At 42.7% G+C, this 16,233-nt stretch overlaps 1 protein-coding gene across 1 annotated transcript in view; it reads right to left on the bottom strand.

Annotated features, from left to right (window-relative positions):
• The window catches only part of LOC117233667, a 187,568-nt gene extending 174,297 nt beyond the window's left edge, over positions 1–13,271 (bottom strand). Inside the window, exons 1-2 of the mRNA XM_033494167.1 lie at positions 13,047–13,271; positions 11,427–12,951 (exon numbers count right to left, since the gene is read on the bottom strand). Coding sequence (XP_033350058.1) covers positions 11,427–12,951; positions 13,047–13,271 — 1,750 coding nt within the window. The remainder of the gene's footprint in view (positions 1–11,426; positions 12,952–13,046) is intronic.
• Positions 13,272–16,233: the final 2,962 nt, after the last annotated feature.

Below are 16,233 nucleotides of genomic sequence, written 5' to 3'. Positions count from 1 at the left end.
ATTACCTTATAAAACGAAAGAAACTTTTCGGACGACCTAAGATGATAGTAAATAGCAAGTTTCGTATGACAACATTTCATCCTACATTATCGACTTAATTTTTCACGAGGTATCATCCCTTGTATCGTCAGTTACCAGACCACCCTGTATATCCCTTCCAGCTCCCTGGAGGGAAGGACGAAGAAGAAACGTGAAACGTAAAGCGACGAAGGGCTGCGAATTTGCAGCGGCGAGCTTCAAGTGCATTGCCACCCTACGAATAAAATGGGAAAAAGCGTCGTTGCGTGTCGCCCGTAACTTCGCTATTTTCCGTCCGTGACGAAAAGACCACGAGTATCGGAGACCTGGATGCAGCTGCTGCCTGCCCCTGCACCCGGATCATACTACTTTACTACTTTCGTTTCCGTCATCTGTTCCGCTTTTAATCTGCAATTCGCTAAGCTCGTAGCATTCCTTTCCGATATTGGAATATCTCGCTGTGTATTTATTGTTTTACAAGTTGGCCGTGTGATTAACAGCGTATTACGTACACGCGTGTCTATTCGCGTTGGAAGATTTTCTTAGATGCTTTAGAACATGGTGACTCTTGTTTCGAAAGAACGTGAGGGAGAAAAAAGGATCGATTTAGTTAGAGAATTGGCGGTGTGGCTTGACAAATTCGATTAATTGGTCGGCTAGACTGATCAATCGAGCTGTTTAGGTGGCGAGTCCCCTTTGTCCTTGATTCTACTACCCCTAAAGTTATTCCCCTCTATTCCGCTGACTTGTACGTTACTATGGTTTCCATAGCTTCGAACGACGTACGTTGCAAAAGGTGGAAAATTTGTATTTCCACGACGACGAATATCTCGTTGAACGAATAGAGTCGACGAGAACGCGGAATTATTATCATTAGGTAGGTACCGTGCGTTGCTGAAAAGAAGACTAAGGCACAGGGGTAAGAGAGGTACTGCTCCGTATTGTTCACTGTGGCGCGTTGCTGCATTGTTTTATTTGTATATATACTTATCTTCATGATTGCGTTGATACAATGCTTCGTACAACCAAAAATACAACAACGCTCCTTACTACAATTTCCTTATAACACCTCTTTTGCTTACAGTATCGATTTCGAAGATCCCAATACCTGACTATTTCCCGCTACAAATTTTATCGATACAAATTCCAATATTGGACCATCTTCGTCTGAAATAATTAAAACATTTACTTTTTTTCTTTTTTTTTTTTTTAGCGAATCGGTCTATCGGTCCAAGTCGCGAATCTCTTTATCTTACTACCTGAGAACCTAGTCCTGTCTATCGCGAAGATCTCTACGTTACGCAATTTCCTACGGCTTCGAGCAGTATAAATCTGAATCCTTGGAACGTTTCGTCTGAAAGTAACGATAAAATCTTTTCTTTTAACGATTCAGCAAAGATTTAATCGGGAAAAGTTTGCAAGCTTGTAGAAGAGAAGCCAGTGTTCCTTCGACCGCGGCAGGGTAAATCGACGAGAGGCGAGTATCTAGGTCTGTGTAACGATTTTTAGAGTCCCGACCCCTCCGACAATCGTCCAGCCCATAAAAAACTTGAGGCACCCCACAGTCAACGCGCTGCGCCAGGGTTTCCATAGCGACCAAAGCCCTTTCGCGCCCCTCTGTCGTTGACCTATACCTACGCCGAGCTACCCTTAGAATCATGCTTGCCCTAAATCTATTAGACGAATTCAAAGATACTTTCACCGGTTGGAAATATCACGCCCTAACGAAATAAATCACGGGTGGAGCCCCGGCTGAGCCAAATGAGAAGAAGCGTGTCATTGCATACACGGAGGGAGGGTAAATTTTATATTAGGCGTTGCAACTAGAGAGCACAGAGGTCGTGTAACCGGCCGTCTCTGTCTTCCAGATTGATTGATATAACTGGATGTAACTGGTGCTCGTCGTTTTCACGCTCGATCCGGTTTATCGACGCGGACAAATTAGAGACACGATGTACCTGTACATACACACGCACACCTCTTTCGTTCGGTGCAATTTCCAAGTATGAATTAAATATCAGCGGGGAAGAGTATGATGTATCACAGCCAGCACGTTATTTGCACTGAATAATTTAGATCGCACAGTTTACGCAGTTACGTGTCGCAAATAAATGACTGTTGCAACTGGTTTCGGTTGTCAAGTTTGGCGTATTCCGTGGAACGGAAGAATTTGTCCAGACGACGGCTCAAGATAGTTTAAATTAGCATCTTTTTATTATTTTTTTTATTAGCAATGTATTAGCATATATGTATACACGTTTACATGCTCGCAGGTATTAGAATTGGAATTAAAGCGCATTGCGATTTTGTGGAGGGCGCGATAATTAGATCAAACTATTAGGAAGATTATTGGCAGGTCAAAATTTTCTATTCGTGGAATTGTGACGTCCAATTGTGAGGTGTAAGAATTTGTGGAAGTTATTCGAAAGGGTTACACACGACAAATTAAGGATCACATCGTCCTGTCTTAAATTTCATTGGAAACGTTTTGAACGAATTAGGTAAAAGAGAACACCTTTATACGCCAGATTTATAGGATTTCTATAGAGCCAAAGTCAGAACGAATTTCTCAGAATCAACGTTTCACGCGTATGAAGAATTCTTATTCTTATTGTTTTACGTAGAATCATCTGCTTCCCGATTTACCATCGCGAACAACCTGTGTATTCTTATTCACACATACACGCGCATAATTGTAAAAAAGATTGAACAGATCCGAGAAGAAAATTACACTGTACTCGCTTGAGAAAGCTTTAATCTCGTTCGCCCCCTTAAGAAGCCTTTAATTTCGACTTTCGCTAATAAAAGCGAAAATAGTTAAGCGAGGAGAATGGTTAAAACAAGGCCAAGTATCCAGTTCATAATTCAGTTCGTAATTCACTTTTAAAGATGAACGGAGCCGTGGGTCGCAACGAGGGGCCATTATCAAGCGTCGTCGGTCGTCGAGGGAAATTTAGGCGTACGACGAGAAAGAAAAGAAATCGGAAAGAACAGCCAAAGAAGAAGAAGAGGAAGAAGAAGAAGAAGAAGAAGAAGAAGGAACAAAAGTTGGTCTCGCACAATCCAGAAAGAAAGAGAGAGAGAGTGTGTGTGTGTGTGTATGAGAGAGAGAGAGAGAGAGGGAAAAGGGACAGGGAGTGAAGCCAAGCGAAGAAGTACGCCGACATCAGACATGCAGCGCCGACAAAAAGAAAAACGACCAAGAAGACGAAGAAAAAAAAAGGTGAGAGCCGCGGAATCGTAAATCGAGAATTAAGTATGACGGCGAGCGGTAAGACGTATATAAATTTTCCTTGCCGATGAATAATAAATGGCGGGGAACCGGGGAATACAAGAGAGGGAGAGACAGTACGAAGTAGAAACCCGCGTGAGCGAGCCGCGGAGTGTGCGTGTTCGGAGCTGAAGAAGGGCGAAGAGAAGAAACGAGATGGTGGTGAGAGGGATAGTGAAAGAGGTAAAGAGCCAAGACAGAGAGGCAGACGGGCAGAGAGCAGAGAAAGGAAAGGGTGTGCTGACGAGAGAGATTCGAAGGAGAATGAACGACAGAGAAAGGGAGAAAAAAGGAGGAAGAAACGAGGATGAGAGTAGAGAGAGGAGAGAGAAGAAGGAGCGAACGAAAGGACGTTAACCCTTTTCTTGTTTCTCTCCAGCCCATCTCTCCGTTCCTTCTCATCGCAGGAGTGCTCCTTTCCGCAGGAGAGTTACCTACTCTTTCTCTTTCTCTCTCCCACCCTCTCTCTCTCTCTCTCTCTCTCACTCTCTAACGTTTCAGTCACTTTTTCCACCTCCCGATCTTTTCTCTTTCCAACCTTCTCTCCGCGATTCCGTTCGTTGTACCAGGTCGCCTTTGTGCCACCCGCTTCTCTCCCTTTCTCGCTCACTTGTTCCATCTTCTTTACACTTTTAAGGGACTCCTTCTTTCTCTCGCCAACAGTCTCTCGCCCCCGTTCGCTTTCTTATTCTCCCTTCTCGACGAGGGGAGAACAAAAATTACGAATCCGCGAGGCATTTGTCGAGAGCCACAGCTCGATCGAGGGGTTTCACCCGGCCGTGCTCTCGCGCCAGCCGTCACGTTTCAACCACAGCGAAAATGTTTAACCCTTGCGTTGTCCGTCACGAAACTACGACGTGCGGATTTTTCAAGTATTTTGAACCGATGGTTTCGATCTTTAGTCGAATCTTAGATTCGCAGCTTTATCAAGCCCCGGTTCGTATCATTGGCTTACAGGCGAGTGACGAAAATTTGGTTTCAATTACTTTCGTACAATATTATCGGGTCAAATTCATGATAGTATTTCTCTGACTTAACGATCAAGGAGCAAAATTTGCTCAAACTTGATAAAGAACAAGGAGAGAGTTCGTTATATACGACATAGAATCTATGACAAACCATACAAACGTTGAGAGACGCTGGCAACTTCTACGTTTAAATCGGAAAACCGTCCCCTTTCTTTCGACACTTTTACAATTCCAAAATTACAGTTTCAAAATGGCAATTTTTATTTTTCATCGAGTTAGACGTTTAAATGGCGCGTGACAGAATCTCAACAAGACACCCGCGAGGCATCCATCGTCGTCCAAAGTAGCAGGAAGATGCGAAGCTCGATGATCATCGGTTAGCGATTAAGATTCGTAGATTACGAAGTGAGAACACTTCTGTGAAAGTAACGGGGTTGAAAGATCGCGCGAATCTTAAAAATAGCATGGTCCGGGTCCGTGGCCATAAATCAAATTTACATTACTGTCTTTAACGATACAGTTTACGCGGTGTGCACTTTAACTTTGGAAAGAGAACGACCCCGAGAAAGGACCCCCGGTGAATAATTACCGCGGAACGAAAGCGCAAATAAATCTGCATCAGTGGGCGGGAAAAAGGCGGTGCTCGCGTTTCGCAACGCGCCGCGGGATCGCACGTGAAATTCCTGGGACAGTTTGCATATTTTCGCGTGACCGTATACGGGAGACGATGGAGGCCGAGGCTTGGTTGCTTCAGCGTGGGAATGGGAACCAAACTTTCAGACGGTTGTAATTATTAGAACCAATTTGTCCGCCTAATAACACGTCATTATACTATTACAAAGTCGTAAAGATAATCATCGTGTCTACCCGGCTTTGCCAATCTATTGTTTCACGGCCTAAAGGTTCCTCTCTCTTCGTCTATTCCAGGAGATTCGTCGTTAAAGATCGTGCGTGCACAGTGCACGCGTAACGCAGCCTCCGTCACAGATTATCTGGCACGAATCGATCAAGATCAGTTACGTTGCAACTCTACGTCGCTCGATCTTACAACAAGAAGGAAGGATTAACGCGAGCAAAGTGGGCGAATTAAATCTTTGAATAGTGGATAAAATAATTTGAACACGATGCAAAGGTACGTTCATCTGTTTTAGAACTCTTTGAGAACATTTTTCGAGAGGTCTTTTTGAAACATTTTGATCTCTCGTATTATTATTACTCCTTCGTAGATTTCTGAACGTCTTACGATCTTTCGCAATCGTCTCGTATATGATACAAAGACAAAAAAAAAAAAGAACAAATATTGGGGTCGTTGAGGATGCTTATCCTGGTATAACATGGGTTAAAAAAGCAACGTTACGTTATAGTCGTACACATATACGGTTCGGTACGTATAATTGGAGTTGAGGATCGTCGCGTGATGGCTAAACTCACAACGTGTGTATCTTGACGAATTCAACGGCGCGAGAATAGCGCGAAACGTTTAAAATAAAGTCGCCGCGGCGGTAAATTTATCGTTTCGAACGGGAAATCTGTATACCCGTCCCTTGGGATCCGCGCGTCGCGTCGCGCGATGAAAACCACTAAAATACCGGACTGGAATTCGTACGCGTCTCCACGCAAACTACCACGAAAACTACCTGCCCTCCTTGTCACTCACGTGTCACTTCTCTATAGCGGTGAAAATAAGGTCGGGTTTTGGAATACCTGACCGGTTAGTCAGACCATTTAGTCATTCCTCTTATACCGGGTACCCGGTATCGCCACGCTCACCAGAACTCGCCTTTGGGAACTATCCAGATCACGAATTAGCTCGTAAAAAAAACGCCTCGAGGGTTACAGAAGCTCACCGAAATAAACACGTTAAGTAACGACATCGGAATACACCCGGAGACTGTACGTTCGCGTGCAACCCGCGTTTTCACACGATGAATTTCGCATACATATTTCCGCAACAAGCAACAGCGAGTCGTCTTTGGTGGAACGATTGCGCAGCAAAATGTTCGATCATCTCTGTTCCATGGTGACAGAGCACTGGTTGCGAATGTTTTTACGTGTTTATTGTCCAACACAAGATTGGAGAAAACTTCGTTTACGTGTCCTACAAAGCGAGAAATTGAAGCCAAGTCAAGATACTTGTATCAATTTCATTTAATTAGCTGGCTCGATCATCGTCTCCACGTCAACTCGTATCGTGTGAACGAAAAATTACAGATACACAAGGAATTTAATAAATAATATCAGCGTAAGTATCAGCAGGTGTCTTAACACTTACGATCGACAGTGTATGCCACTTACTATAATACCGAACTCTGTTGTTCTCGGAACACAGTGTCGTACGTACAGTGGCCATATGAGTGCATACACACGTACATATTTAGAATTGTGAGATAGAACGTTACTTTCGTTAAGCAGACAATCGTAGAGTTAAAGGTAAGATTCGCTCGATTTGTAAAACGTTCTTGTATATCTCTAGATGAGAATGGAATATTCGTATAAATTTGTTATTTATCTTACAGGAAAGTTACAAATAAATAATTTACCTTTAAACGATGTCAAGAGAGAAAGATTAAATGTAAACGGAATATAAAGGAATATGTTTCATCTATTACGAAAGAGAGGAATGGAGCGAGATAGAAAATATTGGGTTAATCGAATTAATCACGAAACACACTATCACAAAATGCATATTTCCAACGTTATATAGGTAAACCGACGATAGTGTTATCTATATTCGTCGGCAGATAGATAGATCAGCGTAAAGATTTCATGTACGACAACACGCGCACGGTAAATTAGGCCTGTTAGACAGACACAACGATCTCGGCTATCTTAATGCAATAAACTCGAGCAACGCGATCTTCTGACCTTGATTCAGCTGAACTACAATTGGACTAGCCGCCTGTTCCTGGAATGCGGAATTAGACACGGAAATCAACACGAGAACAAGAAACAAAGGCAAAATTTTACGTTCCGATCCGATCAATTCCAAAACCAACCACCAGACTCCGATTCTTTTGTATAAATTCATAAATTTCTGAATTAAAAAATACATTCCTGAATTATTCTCTGAATTCGAGTGTATCGCACGATAAATCGTACATTATATTGCGTTCATTGTGGAAAGAAAAATTCATCTCGAGAGAAAAAGCAAGAAAAATGGTCAGTTATTGCCGCGCCATTGCTTTTTGTTACTAACATTTCTAAAATCCCCTCATAAATTCAAGATTAAAAACTATATATATATTCCAAGTCATTGAACTCTTCTATAAATTCTACGATTCTTCTTTTCCATAAATACGATGAACCAGCCGACACGAACAGTAACAGATTCTCACACCGTTAAACTTCCCACAAATTCTTCTACGCTGTTATATAACATTTAGCGCGATATTTAACGAAACTCGATCTAAGAAAAATATATCCTACTCTTATGCGTTAGATCGATCAATCCGCGCTTTTACACGACGAATTCCGCGTACGATGGCCAATATTGTTAAATTTCTTGCGCACGTGCCTGTGAACATTCGCAGCCATTGTTCGTCACGCTGCTTATCGATATTATTGGAAAAGCGAGAAAAACGGGGAAGAAGGTAGCGCGAAAGTTTATAAAATCAGAGGGAACGTGGATTTTAACCACGGTGAATTTAAAGAAAGCGATACAGCTGACTTCAAAGAAGCATGAATCTTTGGTACGAGGGTGCGTTAATTAGAAGAAGCAATGAATCGTCGGACGCGGAAAAAATGGAAGAGGCACCAGAGGGAGGGTCGGAAGATAGTAAAGAGAAGGAAAGAAAAAGAAAAAAAAGAGAAAGAAAGAGCCGGAGAGACAAGGGACCGGGCAGAATCTGGGAATGTCGAAATTTTTGGCGCGTTGCCAACGCGCGGTTATCTTATTATGATCAAGCGGAATTAACGAGCTATTTATCGAGATTACACACAGCGATATGCAACATTATAATCTAAAATAAACCACCGGTCGGTTCCGCGGCTTTATCAACGCTTTTAAAGCGGCATTCGCCAAATACAGATATCCCGATGTTATTGCAAACAACGACGACGCGACGCCTATAAAACACCGCGACGCTTCCCCAAAAAGCGGATCTTTCTTTGTACTTGGTCCGTGTGTATTCGTGAATTTCGACGTTAATGAGTGCTCGGTCTCGTTGACACGATCATTGATTAGATTTGTTTGTTCATTGACTCGAAACGATCTCAATACGTTTATTGTCATTGCGTATCTTCGGTTGAGATTCTCAGTATATTAGAACGCGTCATTCTCTTTTAGATTAAGACGATTTTGTACACAATGGAATTTAATCGCTCAGTGGGATATGTACGTACGTACGTATGTGTACAAATAGTTGTAACGAAGAATCGTTAGATATTTACAAGTAAAGCGAAAATATGTAAACATAGAAAAATTATGAATGTACAGGAATGTTGAAAATACTTCAAGTAAAGTAATATCGTAATACTCTGGGAGTGAAATCTCTATTTAGGTACAATTTCGTTTGTATCGTTATGTACATGTTTTTGCCTACAATAATAGCAAGCTGTAATTTTACGTTCTACAAGAATTACAGTTTATTCTAAATTGTTACTATACCGAATTGTAGCTAATTATCTATCGAAAAGTCGTCAAGGTTGCACTAAAATCTGTAATACAGAGCGAAGATGTGTATGATGCAACGATGACATGAAAATTCTCGATGCACAATATACGTACACGTATGTAGGTCTTCCACGATTCAACAATCTCAACACAATGGTTACAGAAAATCTCCTAAGTTCTCGATACTCCTATTAAGAAATAATTTACGGTAGAATAATTCCCAAGATTCCTATTAAAAACTATCTGCCAAAAACAACGGTAATTTACAATGTCCGGTTGTCCGAAAAGTGTCTTTTACAAACATGAAGCCTAATCTGTCGAACGTTGTGATCTTTATTTTGATAAAATGGATCATACGTAGTTCGATAAAATAATATCAAACGGGAAATATTGTGCATCCATTATTTCCTTATAAAACGAAGGAAACTTTTCGGCCGACCTAATATGTCCAAGAAAAACCATCCAAATCCCAAGATCTGAAAGACTCGGGGAGAAATTCAAGGCTGATCCTAGAGCAAGGATCTCGCATCCATCGAGCTGAGAGCCGCTTTCCCCGATGGTAGGTTTACGCGGAACGAAGCGTATAGGAAGATTGACGAGGAAGGTACAAAGTTGGTCGTGGCGAAGGGCGACGCAGAAGGGCAAAAAGAGGAGGTGGCGAAGAAAACGGCGTGATATCGCCGTGGATTCGGCCGTGTTGTTCGCTCGTCCCATTCGCTCGAACGGACAAGGACACGATGAAAGCGGGCCGATGTGTGCGACAAGGTAAGAGAGCGAGACGAGCATGCCGAGAGAAGAAACGAAGTCGGCGGTCGGTCAGTGAGCGAAAAGAATAGCTGGCTGATTCATACGCGAAGTCACGAGCCGTACGTCGTACGCAGCCAGCGTACGGTCGTGCAAGCGTAATCAAAAACACACGAGATGCGCACGTCTCTCACGGCGAGCTTGCCTTCTTCTTCCACCTCTTCTTCTTCTTCTTCCACTCCCTTCTTCATCAAGGTAGGCTTCGCACGCTTTTATACTTGAATCCTTCCTTCCTTTCGCCAACGACGCTTCGAGTTAAGTTTGTATTGTAACACGGTGAACGTGAACTATTATTTACATAATATCGTTTGGAGTAATCGTTGTTATTAGCAGGTTCTAACAGTAAGTTGGAGTAACTTTTTGATTAAACAAGCAATTGGTGTTTATAGGTAACTTTAGGTAATTTATACCGACGATGAATCAAAACTAATTTATACGATCGAATAATTCTTAAATTTTGTAGCGGTTGAGAAATATTTACATCTCGTCAGTTTCAGCTAATTGTTTCTTCGTTATTTCCTATTTACTGTCAATTCTACGATACATGGTATAACTGTTGAATTATAAGTCGATTATCAAATGTGCGAAAGTTACGCGATTTCAATATTTGTAATAAAAAATAATACGTATAATATGTGAGCAATAGATATTATGGTAGTACAAGTACTGTTTTTCGATATCATTGAATAAGATCAAAAGCAAAAGTACATAATATGCTGCTCCAAAATGAGAAGAGAAACGTGTTTACAGGATATGCTCTCTTTTTATCCCGCCCTGCATCCCTTCCTTCCTTCAAAGGGTTGAAACGAACGAAAAGCTTAAAAAGGCAAAACTCGTCAAAAGGAAAGCGAAAAAGTAGTCACTATACGAACAAACAACGATCTTTTCCACGCGTATGGGTACAGTGGATGCGTACTCGAATCAACTTGATGTTTTGACGAATGGAACGTTCGAGGACTGCAATGTACACGCTCGTTCAAAATTTATGTATCATACATTTATACATTATTATACAATATTATACATATTATACATTTTAATTAATAATTATAATAAAAATAATAAATCTAATGGTTGTCTCAAAAGTTTCTTTCCTTTCATAAGGAAACAATAGATACGCAACATTTTTTATTTTACGTTATTTTACTGTTCCATTGGCAGACAGAATGGATCATACGTAGTTCAATGAAATAATATAAAAGAAGAAATGTTGCGAGTCTATTATTTTCTTACAAAATGAACAAATCTTTTAAAACAACCTAATACATCGCGGTATCGAGTTCATCAGGTCAGAACGTCAATTGGCCGGAATACGCATCCATCGTAACCACAGCCTAAGACCTAAAACGAAAGGACCCAGAACGAGTAGAACACGAGGTCATAGTGAGACGCGCGAACACAAGCGGCACGAGACATCACGGAGACGAACGCGAGGTAGAAAGACTTGGAGGGCGAAGGGAGAGGGCAAGGAGAAAGTGGCCGCACGGTTAGAATAGTTAAAAATAACCTGACCAAGGGTCCTGCGTCGAGCTTCGGTTCCTGTAAACACGTCCATGGGGAGAGGCACGGCAAAAGAAGCAACGCGAGAGACACGCGGCTCGCGTGTAGCCTCCGACAGAAAGAGACGAGCCGAGCCGGCCACGGGTCGGAAACTCTCTTTGGTGGTCGGAACGAGAGAGAACGCCTGTGCGTAGAGACGCAAAGAAAAGAGGAGAAAAAGGAGAAGAAGAAGAATAGATTTCGTGGTACTCACGTGCTTCCATAGAGGTATCTTGACTCGGTGGTGGTAACTGTGTGGTCGTCGGCGACGTGTTCGTGGTCCTTGCCGTAGTCGACGTAGACGATGAGCCTTTGGCTTCTGTTACCGTGACCTTGACCTGTTCTTCGCCACTCTCGGCCTCCTTGTCCTCGCTCGCCGCCTCTTTCGGCCTCGAGCGTGTCCTTACGTTTCCAGCTCCCGGCTCCTCATCTTCAGGATACGACCACGCTGACATCGGCCTGGCGACTGTTGTGGTCCACTCGACGACACCACCACCACCACCTTTGACCTCACCACTACTACGGTCCCCCGCGAACGCGAACCTATCCCTGTCGTCTTTACGAGACGAGATATCTACCTCTACCACTTTTTCTTCGTCTTTAGCCTTCCTGTTGCGTCTACCAGCGGATTTACCCGAATTTACACTTTCGTCGTCCGATAATCTAGGCACAGTTCGATGAACCAAACGAAACGACGTGTTAGTCCAAGGGACTGGTAGTACCGTAGTTACCGTAGTCGCCGTTTTTGCTGTTCTTCTTGTTAACGTCGTCGTCTTCGTAGTCGTCTTCGTCGTCGTCGTCGTCGTCGTCGTCGTCGTCGTTGTCGTCGTCGTCGTCGTCGTCGTCGTTGTCGTTGTTGTTGTTGTTCCCGTGGTCGTCGAACGATTTTCGTTCGATAAGGTATCACCGACAGCGTCCTCGAAAGCCAACGATGATAACGTTGAGTCACTGCCAGTTGTTTCGCTCGCGGTAAAGATAATACCGCCTCGACGAATTTCTGGTTCGACTCCGTCGATATGAATCGAAGATGGTTCCGTGTTACGAGGACGAAAAAATCTCGTAGCCAATTGGTATGGTTCGACGGGGCTTAAAGAGGATGATCCTCGATCATCGAGCAGGCTCACTGCGGCGACCTGTCGCCGTCTCGACTTGGTCCTCTCGTGAGCCAGACCTCCTCCTCCTCTTCCTTCTTTTCCGCCTCCTTCACTTTCTTCGCCTCCTCTTCCGCCTGCTACTACAGGGGAAGAAGGATCCTTCTTTCCGATGGTATCGATTCTCGTTCGTTCCCAGGCAGAGAGCAACCGATCCCCGTCGAGACCGTTCGGGTCTTCTCGTTCGCCCGGTAGCAACGATACCTCGTGATAATCCAGTTCTCCCTTCGAGGCGCTCTCGTAGGTTGGGTTCTCCGGATGGTGATTGGAAAATCGACCCTTGTAAATGGCTCTTCGAAAGGAAGACGGGAACGACGATGATGACAATATCGATGATGATGACGACGACGACGATGAACGGTCCGTTGATCGAGGCAGAAGACGAGGAGGCGTAGCATCGAGGGACACGTGCGGATCGGAAACCACCGGTGCAGCCGTCGTCGTGCACGCTTGATTACCAAGAACACCGACGACCAGAAGAAGCAGGGGCAAACCCACCCCCGCCCCCGTGGTGACCCCCACAACTCCCGGCCTTACAACGAAAACTCGCGAGGCCGTCCAGTCCAGCTGGTTATAGGCCGATCTTGTCTACAGTGGATCCTTTGAATTGCAATATTTCCAATACACCTTCTTCTTCTCGTTTTTTCTTCCTTTTCCTCGAGATCTGTCGTCTCGCTATCCACTCCAAAATTCCTCGACCCCTCCTCCGCCTCTTCTTCTTCCTCCTCCTTCTGATCTACATCCAACCTCCTATTATCGTTCCTCCTTAGTAAAACACCTGCTCTCACCTTTATCCGGAACCAGCTCGGGCTCCGTTTGTATCGACCCGACTCCAGGTGTCTCTTTTTCTTCTTTTTCTTCTTCGTCGCCGCGACAACTGGTTCACCCACGAGATTTCGGTCTCGCATTTATCCCGTCGCGTGTCGAACGTTTCTACCGAGGTATCCGCGTCGCGCCAACTCCACCGACGATATCGCTGCTACGCGATCGCGCTCCGCCATCATCGCGAGTCGTGCCGATCGTTGTCGCGAACGATCGCCGGACGAGCATTCGCGAGTACACGCGCCTCCGCTGCCCGCCCTGGCATTCTCTGTATTGTTCGTTCCTTCACCGCACTCGCGAGTTCCGATCCAACGAATTTTCGGAAAATCGACCCCAGTTATCGGTCTCCAGGAGGAATTACGACGTATCTGTAACAGATAGTAATATAGATTTGTTATTACAGGGTATTAGTCTCGCACGATTTGTTAATTGATCTTGTTGAAAGTAATATTAATCGACTCTGCTACTTGTTAATTTCTTGGCTTCATGTGGTATATACATAAATACGCGAACTGATGTTCGATCCTCAAGAAACAAATCACTCAATTCGAATAACTTGATTTATATCGCTTAACTGTCAGGTAAGTTGAAAAACCGGTATTTCTAATATCATCAATAGTCTGTACTTTTCAATTTATGGAGTTGATCGGTAGCTCGATTAAAGAAAAGCAATTTATGATGATATGCACGTCTGTAGTTAAGGATCAAAGAAATTATTCAAATACATATTAGAGTACGTATTAATGAATTTAAAAGTCTTTTTACGAAGCTATGGATTGAAAAAAAAAGCGAATAATTGGCAGCAGGTTTGTTATCATTTGTTTCCGATACATGTAACCACTCGTACATGTGTGATATGAACAGCTGCAATTTGCGACAAGAAAAAACAAAGGAGATAGATACGTAATAAATTCGATCAATGGAACGCAGAGAAACAAGCTCAAAAGTCTGTCTATACAGATACGCTTTGCTTCGTCTGATATGAAAGTACAATTGGGTGTTTCGATTATGCGTTCAGATAAAATGAAAGAAATAATTTCGAAGTGCGAAGGTAGTATAAGCGACTAGATATCGTCGATTGCGCAGAAAATCCTACGTTAAAATCTATATTATTTTTTAAGCATCTAGAAACATTAATTTACTAATTTTCATTAGAATTATGAAAAAAAAAATGAAAAAAAAAACAAGAATCTTGGAATACGAATTGTGACATCATGCCTACTCTTGCGAATTATTCGATAACAACATAGAATAAGACCCATCAAGAAGATAATAATAAAAAAATTTCTCTTAAACGTTCTCAACAAAAAAATCATCGTCGCTCTTAAAATAAGTATTCTAGCTACGTTTGATCGGCTACATTCAACGTCACTCGGTATCTTTAGTCAAAACATTAAAAATCAAATTCTCTGATTTGCACAAGACACCCTATACGTATACGTCGAAAATCGAGACTCTAACGCTAAAGATCGCTGGAACAAAGACATGGAACACACAACGGTATCAAAACGATAACGTCGGTTACGAACAAGAGTAGACGGTCACGTGATAAAAAGAAAGAGTAGCGTGCAGCATGCACTGTCTCATTCTGATCTACGAAGCCGTGACTTCTATAACTTGGTAAAATACGAGTAAAGAAATAGTTGACGAACGGATGTCGACTCATTCGTTTCGTACCCTCGTTTCGTTTCCCCTTTACATCCCTCTTTTGTCTCTACGGTTTTGCTCGCGCGTGCAACCGACCATACAAGATACAATATAACGAGACGATGTCCAACACACGTGAAACGCGTCCCTCCCTTCCCTTGCTTTTCTGTAAGACGAGTTCTCGTGCAAGCACGCACATACAGCATAAAAATGAAAATGTTGCCCCGCGGAACGTGCACTCGAGATTTCGAGTGCTGCTTGTCGAGATCTACCTCGCATCGCGTGGATTTATTATTTATGTGGAGGATCGGTGAACTCTGTTCCCTGTGGCCCTTTACACGCAGAATATCGTGGCCCTTGGCGGTAAACGCGAATAAATATAATGGCCGCGCGAGAAGTAATTATTCTGGATGCATAGTCGGCAACAGTCGAGATAAACGCTAATCAGTATTCACGATGTTGTTGATAAAAAGAAAAACAACGATAACGATTGATATCACGTTCGTCGAGGCGACGTCATACAACGAGCTGGTGCGGAAAGTTATGCGATCCAGCTGATACACAATAACTTATAAAATAATCTACTAATAATAATGAATTAAGAGACAAGTTACCAGTTATAGGTTAGAAACGTTTATTTTGTAATTTTACAATTTTACACAAAATATGATAATTAGCTGACATGTACATAATTTGTAAAATCTACCCGAAGCCCTTCATCGGTTTCATTCGTATCGAACTTGGCGCTGTTATGCGAGAGAATCTATTAGAGTGTTTGATAAGCTGTAATTTGTAACTTGTACAATTTCATTTATGACACTAGTTCAACCGTGCCCTGATTTGCGAAGTCGCATGGGATTTAGAACTCTACTTCTTAACTTAATTAATATTCGTCTGCGCGAGTGATGCCATTAATATTTTCCTTTATATGTTCAAGGCTGACAGAAAGCAAATATGTATTTAATCCGAAAATCAAACACGAGGATAGTTTCGACCTGACATTGGTTGACAACATATTGAATTTCAAAATTGCTCTTTTGTAAAAGAAAAAGTGTCTGGTCTTCGTACATATTAAATTACATATCTACTATATATCTATGATGACTATGTATCGCGTGACTGGTCATTGTACGATGCCTTCGAAAAATCCAAAATATCCAATTTCGATGCATTAGCGGTAAAACGCGTGAATATTACTAAATATCGATGAAAAGAGAGAATCGAGGGAAGAATGTCCGGAAAATGTACATATTTACCCAGGCATGCTAGGCACCATTAAGCGCAGCATCGTAGGGAGAAATCACTAAAATCCTATTTTTATGAACGGTCGTCGGACATGAATAGTTCAGTCCACCTCTCTGCTACAGGCAAACGTCTCCTAGAAATACGCCAACGTAGAAT

This window comes from Bombus vosnesenskii, unplaced genomic scaffold (assembly GCF_011952255.1).
Source record: "Bombus vosnesenskii isolate JDL3184/JDL3185 unplaced genomic scaffold, Bvos_JDL3184-5_v1.1 scf7180000013298, whole genome shotgun sequence".
In the NCBI taxonomy this organism is placed as follows: domain Eukaryota; kingdom Metazoa; phylum Arthropoda; class Insecta; order Hymenoptera; family Apidae; genus Bombus; species Bombus vosnesenskii.
The sequence above is the reverse complement of the archived record's forward strand: the minus strand, read 5'-3'. Positions and strand labels throughout refer to the sequence as shown.